General features: G+C 39.6%; 1 protein-coding gene across 2 annotated transcripts in view; it reads left to right on the top strand.

Annotated features, from left to right (window-relative positions):
- Positions 1 to 9,977, top strand: part of lrrc40 (leucine rich repeat containing 40) — a 27,302-nt gene that overhangs the window by 12,148 nt on the left and 5,177 nt on the right. The window contains exons 7-13 of one of the 2 annotated variants that reach the window (XM_020620846.1): positions 1,166 to 1,338; positions 1,484 to 1,574; positions 2,272 to 2,317; positions 3,961 to 4,063; positions 4,341 to 4,448; positions 6,808 to 6,918; positions 7,761 to 7,838. In XM_020620846.1, coding sequence (XP_020476502.1) covers positions 1,166 to 1,338; positions 1,484 to 1,574; positions 2,272 to 2,317; positions 3,961 to 4,063; positions 4,341 to 4,448; positions 6,808 to 6,918; positions 7,761 to 7,838 — 710 coding nt within the window. The remainder of the gene's footprint in view (positions 1 to 1,165; positions 1,339 to 1,483; positions 1,575 to 2,271; positions 2,318 to 3,960; positions 4,064 to 4,340; positions 4,449 to 6,807; positions 6,919 to 7,760; positions 7,839 to 9,977) is intronic. The other variant, XM_020620847.1, reaches the window with a different exon arrangement.

The raw sequence follows: 9,977 nt of genomic DNA, 5'->3' as shown, positions 1-9,977 counted from the left end.
AATATTTTCAGAAAAATACTTGGTTGAGCCTATCTGTCTACTGTCTACTGTCAACCTCCACCGAAACTATTAAAAACACACTGCCGCACTTGGTGACATGTTTCTTCCTCACTAAGACGAGCTCCAAAAGCTAAGAACAGCCAACACTTCTTGATTGCAGAAATCTACAGGAAGATTTAGGCCTCCAAAATCCCCAGATCTCAACCCGATCAAGCATCTGTGTGATGTAATGGAAAAACCTTTCCCAGCAGGAGCGGTTCTCTATACAATGCTTGCACAAAGAACACTTTCATGGAAGAGTCTGTACAAGAAAAGCCTAGCCACATCCACACCACAAAAATGATTGTTAGATGTATTCCACAGCTTTTGGGTTATTTTGTAGCTGGTGGCACTGGAAACACTGCAAGGATAGAAGGAAGAAATTATTCCACTAAATACCAGCCAAAGCAGATGTCTGTAGAAACATTTAAGATGAAACGAGGATGGCTTCTACAGTAGGATAATGATCTAAACATGTTTCAAACTCCACTGTGGATTACCTCAGCAGACACAAACTGAAGGTTTCAGACTGGCCCTCACTGTCCCTTCACTTAAACACAGTTTAAAATGACTTTGTAAATCTTAACAAGAGCTGTTTATGCAAGACAGCCCGAGAATATTGCAGAACCAGAATTCTTTTGCTAGGAAGAATCGGAGGAAATCCCAAATAGAAGACTGAAAAATGTGTAGCTGGCTACAAGAAGTGTTCGCAAGCTGTGACATCTGCCAGAGAGGGTGATACTGAGTACTATGTAGGGTGCCCAAACTTCTCCAGATACTCCAATGATATTTAATTTTTGTTCAATTTATAGCATGAAAAGTAGTACTATTGCATTATTATTTGCTGAAAATACTGTTCAGTATCTTAGAGAGGCAACTTTATAATTAAAACATTCCAAAATATGTTATTTGTCAAGTGGTGCCCAAACTTTAGGATACATCTGTATATATATGTATATGTATATTACTGCGTATATATACTGTATATGTGTATGTATATTGCTGCGTATATATATGTGTATGTATTTTACTGCATATATTTATGTATTTTGTATCATTAACATGGCTAGGTAAGACATTTGCTGTGTGTGTGTGTGTGTGTGTGTGTGTGTGTGTGTGTGTGTAGGAGTTGTATGTGGGGAACAACCTGATCGAGCAGTTGGAGACAGAGCAGCTCTCCTGCCTGACAGCCATCTCTCTTCTAGAGCTCCGCGACAACAAGATTAAAACCCTCCCTGAAGAGATCACCTTACTGAGCACACTCACACGCCTCGACCTCACCAACAATGACATTTCCACGTAGGTCGCCAGCGTCCTGACAACTTCTAGTCAGAAATTTGGACACTCCCTCACTCAGTTGTTCTTCTTTGTTTCTTTTCTATATAAAGTATTTCTGTGTGATGGGCGATCTGTTATGCTACTATAAGTGGGATCTATCTCTCAGTCTTCCAGCGTCTCTCAGCCTGCTGCCCAGTCTGAAGGTGTTACTACTGGAGGGAAACCCTCTGCGAGGAATCAGCCGTGACCTGCTCTCTGTAGGTGACAAAGAACAGAAACACAAGGCAAAGGCATTAAAACAGATGAGAAAAGTAGAGAAGACACATGAAATCACGGACTTGGCAAGCTGTACTACACTGCTAAGCACAGTTGTGTTTTACTTCGCTAAGAAGTGTCCACATTGTGTCTAGATATTTATTGTTTACTTGAAAACAAATTTTGATAAATTGATCTAAATTAAGATCTGTATAAACAGTGTAGGTATGATATTAACTGAGAAAACATTTGTTTGTGTTTTAAAAAAAGTAGCTTAACGTCAGTACCAGGTCTCTGGGGTTCGTCTTTTCAAGCTCGGTGACCATCAGAAATGAGGTGTATATACTATACAGTTTACTGTGTCACAGTAATCTTCATATAAAGACCCAAATCAACAAGATTCAATACAGTTGCTATTAAAGCCAGGGTTTCTAGCAAAGGTTCATTTCTTCATTAAGAAAGGCTTGCTAATTGATGGCTTTAAAATGCTTTCCATAATTGTATCAGTATAGTCCTACATCGTACACAACATTTTAGTGCATAAAAATCAAAAATTACAATTAAGTTTAGCGTTGGCTCTGGAATGTCACTGACATGTTTCTAGGTCAAGTCTGATGCTTACACATTGTCTCATTAAAACAAAGATTCACAATAATTTACTAACTGCTTACATTACTCTTGTGTGGTTTTTCCTCACAGAAAGGAACCAGTGAGCTTTTGAAATATCTAAGGGGAAGAATTAAAGGTAAAGTTTACTTTTTTGCTAAGTGGAAACACATTTTCACCATGGAACCTAAAAGGACAGCAACATTTCCATCACAAACCTATACAGTGCTGTTCACCAGCATCGACTCAGTGTCTGTGAGCCACATCAAAGACACATTTCTATTTCCATGTGATCAAAACAAAGTTTTTATACTTTTTTTTTTCATCAAAGATCAATTAATTACAAAATTTCTTGTCCCTATGTTTGTCCAGATGTCCCTGGGCTGAAACACTTCCCTATAGGTGTTGATCTTTTCCAAAGATAAACACCAGGGTATTCGCCTTTCATTTATGCTAAAATCACTGGTGACAGCCCAACAGAAACATGCATTCCTTATCTTGTTGTTCTGACCATGGACGTTCATTCATGAACTTGCAATCTTTATGAGTGAGAAATAATCTGAACTCAAGATCTGCTAACTAGCCTTTTCAGAATTGTTAAAATGATCTCAAGATCTTCATCAGTGACTTTCAGAAAACATCAGGGACCACCAGAGAAATTCAAGTGGGACTGTCTTAAGCAGCAGGATTGTTTTAAGCCTGGTCTTAAAAATAGAGAGGGTGTCTACTTCCTGAACTGAGACTGGGAGTTGGTTCCACAGGAGAGCAGCTTGATAGCTAAAGGCTCTGCCTCCCATTCTACTTCTGTGGACGCTGGTAACCACAAGTAAACCTGCACTCTGAGAGTGAAGTGCTCTGTTAGGATGATAAGGCTCTACGAGGTCTTTAAGATACGATGGAGCCTTGTCATTAAGGGCTTTGTATGTTAGGAGAAGGATTTTAAAGTCTTCTGGATTTTACAGGAAGCCAGTGAAATTCACATCTGACATTCCAACATGTAATCATGATACTGAAGTTTTACACTGTGAGATGTTTAACATTCAGAAAAAGCTAGTAAGTAGACCTTGAGTTGAGATACACATACTTAATCTTTGTTGGAGGTTTAAGTTCACTCGTTTTGCCATGTGAATTCAACCACTGACAAAAGTACTGAGTCGTTCAAATTTAATGTATGATTTTCTCATCTCCTTTAGAAGCCACTGCCTGCAATTATCTTCTAATAAACTGTGTGATGTGCTTCATGCTGCTTTGTAGCTATGGATGAGTGTTGCCTCTTCTCTGGAGACTAGGCAAGCTGGGTTGCTGTCAGTCATCACAGGGTGTCAGCAAATCCATCTGAACAGAAATTGGTCATGATATGTTACATTTCTTCGATGAATCAAATGTTGCAGTGGAAATAGAAAACTTCTTAAGCAAAAAGAGTATTGCTGAATAAAGAACCTGTATTGGATTTGGTTGGCATTTTTCACCCAGTATACCAAAATGAACATCAAAACCGAAATGTTGAAATGATCATGTTTAGTTTAATATTCATGTATGAAACTGTGATAGTAAACTAACATTTTAAATCATCACAGCCCTAAAGTCTAAAATCTATTGACTCTGACGTCACTCTGACGTCACTTAGCTTTACTAAGTTCCCTGGTTATGCCAATTACACATAGTACATGTAATATAGTATATTGAATGTGGGTTTGTCACTCTGCTGAATTAAGTGTAGCGTCTGTCATAGATCTGTAAAACTAAACGTGTGTGTGTGTGTGTGTGTGTGTGTTTTTGCAGAGGAGCCTGAGGGTGCAGATAAAGAACCTACAGCTATGACTTTACCCAGCCAGGCCAGGGTCAATGTGCATAACATTAAAACTCTCAAGCTACTGGAATATAGGTTAGTGGTACACACAGACACTAGTATTGCCTAGGACCCTAGTCAAAAAAGGTGGTACTACAGGTGTAAAATCAGCAAAAAATTAAGAAAAAAAGCTGTACATTTCTACGATGATGTTTTGATATGAAGCTTTCATCAAATCAAAGCGTGGCTATACACACTTGTCAGTTATGTACTTGTAAATAAGATTAGTGATATTTGCCCAATTGAGCACTTTATATTACAAGTTAGAGTAATCAGAGTGTAACTCTTTGTGTATGTGTGTGTGTGTGTTCAGTGAGAAGCAAGTGGGTTGTATTCCAGATGAGCTGTTTGATGCTGCGGCAAGTCACAGCGTCACCAGTGTTAACTTCAGCAAGAACCAGCTGACCTCCATACCTCCCAGGTACACACACAACTTGCAACCATACGTACAAGCACACACAGCTACAGACATGATCACTGTGATGGACAGCTAGGTCTGCATAGAGTCCGTCATCTGGAATTGCTGCACAATGATGGTTGGTTTTCCCCACTTGCTCTGATGTCATGCAATATGTAACAGTATTCTTATGAGAGCAAATGTAGTTGTATTTTGTACTATGAAGGTTTACGCTGTTAACAGGATCAATGGTGGTCAGTGGTAACTTACCTAACAGTGTACTAGCCAGGGAGGCTGAATATATATCAAAGTGCCCATGGCTGCTCATTTCCAGCCATTTAATGTTTAATCTTGAGTCCCTCTAAATTAGTTTGGTACACTTGACTCCAAATAGTGGTGCTGGGGAGGCGACAGTGGTGCAGTGGGTAGAGCAGTCGTTTCCCAAACAGAAGGTTGAAGGTTCAAATCTCGGTGCCAGTAGTCCACGTGTCGAAGTGTCCTTGGGCAAGACACCAAACCCCCCGTTTCCCCCAATGGTTAGAGCTATCAGTTGAAGTGGCGCTGTACTGGAAACAGATTCCTTGTGTGTAACATACTTGGCCAATAAAGGTGATTATTATCCTTATCCTTAAATAGTCTGTAATTATTTCAGAAAGATAAAACCAGAAAGCCTCTTCCTAAAAACAAGAGGATAGTTCATGAACATGTACAACTTCTGCTGCCGGTGTTGTGTCAAAAGTGAACAGCACAACGAACCATGACAACATTATTTAATTTGAATTTCTCTACCATAGATAGGTAAACAGCAGTATATGTACCAATGAAAAGAGATGTGTAACACTCTAAACAAAGCGAGTAACTGAGAAACCCCATATTTTAACTGGCATAATGCAGACATAGTAACTTCTCCAGCCTTACAACAATTCTTTCTAACATTACAGAAACAAGGCATTAACAGACATGTAATGTATTTTTTTTTTTTTTAAACTTACCGTTAAGTCCCACCAAGTACTAGAAACATCACTCCCTTTCAAGTAGCTCCAAGGTCAGTAAATCCAATCGGCGGTCACTGTGTCTTCCCCCCACACGACCACATACTGTCCCAAAGTAGTAAAATTTGTTCCAACTGGTAGTGTAGCACCGACAGTAACATTATGGATTATTAGAATCCTCTCCTTAACCTGCGTCACATCACATGTGGCAGACACACTGGCCTCAAGCAGTTAAAACAAACGGGTACTGTGCTCCAGGGGAATCCAGTGTTGATGAGCTGAACATTTACCACCGAGGGGGCTTCACTGGCCGGCTGCTTGTAGGTTAGACCTGGTCAGGTAAAACAGTGAGTCCCTGTACAGGAACATTCCCAGACATGCAGTAACCTCAGGCCCTGTATTTTTCTCCACATCCTCTGGTCACAGTGCAGCAGGAGGAAGGAAAATGTATCCACAAAACTATGTGCAGTCCAAAAATCCTGCTTTACAGTGGCACTAGTGGATGTCTTTTTTTTAAATAAGCTTTATTGAAAACATACATAACAAACAAAGCAATATAACATTTTGCCAATATGGTGGGGGTACTGAATGTCAGGCAAGCTCACATGAACATGCAAGGGGCTGGATTTTATGGCCATTCAAGGAAATCCTTGAACTATCACGTAATACTTCATTTTGTTAGAAAAAAGTCTCGTGAGTGAGAGTTTGCGAGACGTGTATAAACCGAGTTGCTTCTGCATAGAAATAGTAGAATATACATACACCTCATTTTTTGAGCTCTAGGTCACGTCTAAGTTGATAATTTACCATTGTAACATTGTAGATAAGTCGGTAAACAAGGAAAAGCGCCATGGGCTCTTTAAGCTTATATAACAGATATCTCTGCAATCTATGATACTTGTAGTCTACTATGTGAACATGTGGCAACTTAAAACATTTGTGATCAAATAAGACTGGAAGAATCTTAAAATGCTATCTTATAATATATCTGATTAATAATAAAAAGGTTTGTCCTGTAATTCATATTCTGAGTGTCTTTAATTTGAGTGACAGGTCCAGCAATCATAATGTGATGGTTACCTTACACAAGAATGATAGCCCATCTAAGTGTTATTGCAATGTGAAGGTTAAACCATAAACAATGTCATGAGGATCACAGCTTACCTATGCAGTTTAACAGTCACCCCGTTATAGAAAAGAATGTTTTTAAAACCACAATCACCTGAGACTGAGAACAAGCTGATCCACTGCCTGATAGCATTTCTGATTAAGTCAGATGTGTGCTGCCTGCTCTCGTCTGCTTTCCAGGCATATGCATTTCATCTCAAACAAGCTTATTCTATCACAACTAAAGGCTTCCTAGACCCACCATGTGTGTGCTGTGTATGCAGGCTGGTTGAGTTCCACTCCTCGCTGTCAGACATCAATCTGGGTTTCAACAGACTGACCTGTTGTTCTCCTGACATCTGCAAGTTACTGCAGCTTAAACACATCGACCTCAGGTACATGCACACAGAAACAGAGCATTGCAGATTTACAGTATATTTATAGTACATTATTAAGACTGCTCCATGGCGGCATTGTCCAAAGCTCTTGTTTTTATATTACTCACAAATAGAGCTGAAACTAAACATTATTCAACCAATCAGTTATTTGATTGATCTCGTTTTTAGGTGGATGCTCTCGGGTTTTATCGTTCTGAAATAATTAGACTACTGATGGGTGCAAAGCTAATCTAGAGGCACCCAGGATGTTAAATGGCTGGAAATGAGCACATTATGGGCTCTTCTAATTTGTAGCTTCTGCTGTCTGCAGTCTTGAAATTTCACGTAATACTTTACCTTCATCATGTAATCAAATAGGAATCAGATGAGTCTCAGTGTTATGCTTTGTCATTTTAACAGTGGTGCCACATTGTACAAAACAGGCCACAGATGCATTATTGTATCTAATATTATTCAGAGAGTCATTTAGACTAGTGAGAAATGGAAGTGACATGAGTGTTCACACTTAGAATGATTAATTAACCCGGTAAGATAAACATCAACTTGGAAAATTTGTCACTTGATAGATTTAACCTCTGTGCTCTAGTAGTGCTACAGCTCCTTTTTACGCACAGAGTGCCAAATATCATGCAAGCAATGCAGCTCTATAATGTAGTGGTCCTGTCATATTTAATTAGAGCCAATACAGAAAAATTACATAATGGACAAATGCATTTGAATGCAAAAGAAGCCATTCCTTTAACAGATAGGTGAAAGGCTGAGGAAGAGGATGGGAACAGGAACCACCAGTAAGGGCTTCATATTGCATTTATGTCTTGTCTGTTTGTTTTTTCTTTCAGAAACAACCAGCTCAGTGACTTACCATCTGAAATGAAGAACTTAACTAAACTATGCTCCATTATCCTGAATTACAACAGGTAACTCACTGTTTTAGGAGCTCTTCACCTCAAAATTAAATCATCCTGACCATCTGCTGGAATATGTTTCAGTGGACGAGACGTTCCTGTAATGACCAAACACATAGTTACTTCAGTTTCATTTTATCTGACAGATTTGAGTTTTTTTAAAAATAACATTAATGGGATGTTTCAGGTCACCCAGTGTTAATTATTAATAACAGTTATAATAATGGAATAAAAGTAAGAAAATAGGCAAGGCAAGTTTGTTTATAAAGCACGTTTTCATACACAGTACTTAATACAATGCACACAAATAGATAAAACATTAATATACATACGGAGATAAACTATTAGAATGCATATTAGATTGAAACATTAAATGCTAATTAAAGCAGATTACACGACTGCACAAAGTGGAAACATGCAGCTGTTGAAACCAAGTGCTTTTAAATAGCTGTGGTTTCTCATTGTTCTCAATGTTCTTTAAATACACAGAATAAATAAACTCAATCTATAAAGCTGGAATAGAGTTTGGGCACAATAGTCAAAATGGTAAATTGTTATACTGATAACAATCAAGGAAATGTACAAAATAATGTGTGTAGTGAGTAGTGTGTAAGACATTTGTGTAAAGTTCAGAGGTGACAGGGAGGCGACAATGCTATTAAAGTGACCAGTGTCTTTAAGCTATGCTGTTAGTCAAAATCTCTGGTGTCACTGGGCTGTCTGTGTTTGCTGGGAGCACTGATGTAGGTTGTGTAATCTGCTGAAGTTGTGGTCAAGGGTGTCCTGTAAGAGGTATGAGGTGTTGTCCATAATTGCATAATGACAGAACTGGGCTTCCTTACCAGTTTGTCCAGTCTGTCTGTTGCTGTTATGCCACTGCCCAAGCAGACCACAGCACAGAGGATGACTGATGCCACTACAGAATCCTAGAACAGTTTCAGGAGTGTCCTGCACACTCCAAACAATCTGAGTCTTCTCAGCAGGTAGAGTCGACTCTTTTGTAAATGGCAGTGGTGTTGTCAGTTTAGTCCAAGGCAGTGTTGAGGTATACACCCCAATTATCAAATCAAAACAAATTTTATTTGTATAACTCCAAATCACAACAAAAGTCATCTCAGGACACTTTACAGAGTAAGGTCTAGACCTTACTTGGTGGGCAGCCTTCTGCCTCAACCGGTTGGGGTGAGTGGATAGAGGAGAGAGAAAAGAAGAAAATCAACAAGACACAACAAACAATCAAACACTGATCAGGTTGATGTGGCCGGTGACTGCTCATCAGAGACATAGAGCTCCAGGGCCAGGGCAACCTGTAGAAAGGTACAAGGAGAGAGAGAGGACACACTACAGGAGAGAGGAGACACAGTTAGTGATGTGTAATGGTGGCATATAGAAGCATAGGGAGAGAGGAAAGGACAAGGGGGAGAGGGGAGGAGAGAAACTCAGAGCATCATGGGCCCCCCCAGCAGCCTAGGCCTATAACAGCATAACTAAGGGAAGGCTCAGGGTCACCTGATCCAGCCCTAACTATAAGCTTTATCAAAAAGGAAAGTCTTAAGTCTAATCTTAAAGGTAGAGAGGGTGTCCGCATCCCGAACTGAGACTGGGAGTTGGTTCCATAGGAGAGGAGCTTGATAGCTAAAGGCTCTGCCTCCCATTCTACTTCTGTGGACTCTAGGAACCACAAGTAAACCTGCACTCTGAGAGCAAAGTGCTGATGAAGCTCTATGAGGTCTTTAAGATACGATGGAGCCTTGTAATTAAGGGCTTTGTATGTTAGGAAAAGGATTTTAAATTCTATTCTGAATTTCACAGGGAGCCAGTGGAGAGAAGCTAATATGGGAGAGATATGATCTCTCTTGCTAGTTCCAGTCAGTACTCTGGCTGCAGCATTTTGGATTAACTGGAGGCTTTTTAGAGATCTGTTGGGGCATCCTGATAGTAAAGAGTTACAGTAGTCCAGCCTGGAAGTAACAAATGCATGGACCAGTTTTTCAGCATCACTTTGAGACAGGATGCTCCTGATTTTTGCAATAGACTTGGTTTATGTGTGATTTAAAGGACATATTCTGATCAAAGATGACTCCAAGGTTCCTCACAGTAGTACTGGAGGCAAGAGCTATGTCATCTAAAGTAACTATATGATTAGACAGC

Source organism: Monopterus albus, unplaced genomic scaffold (genome assembly GCF_001952655.1).
Source record: "Monopterus albus unplaced genomic scaffold, M_albus_1.0 scaffold250.1, whole genome shotgun sequence".
In the NCBI taxonomy this organism is placed as follows: domain Eukaryota; kingdom Metazoa; phylum Chordata; class Actinopteri; order Synbranchiformes; family Synbranchidae; genus Monopterus; species Monopterus albus.
Note: the sequence above shows the minus strand (reverse complement) of the source record. Positions and strands in the feature narration are given on the sequence as shown.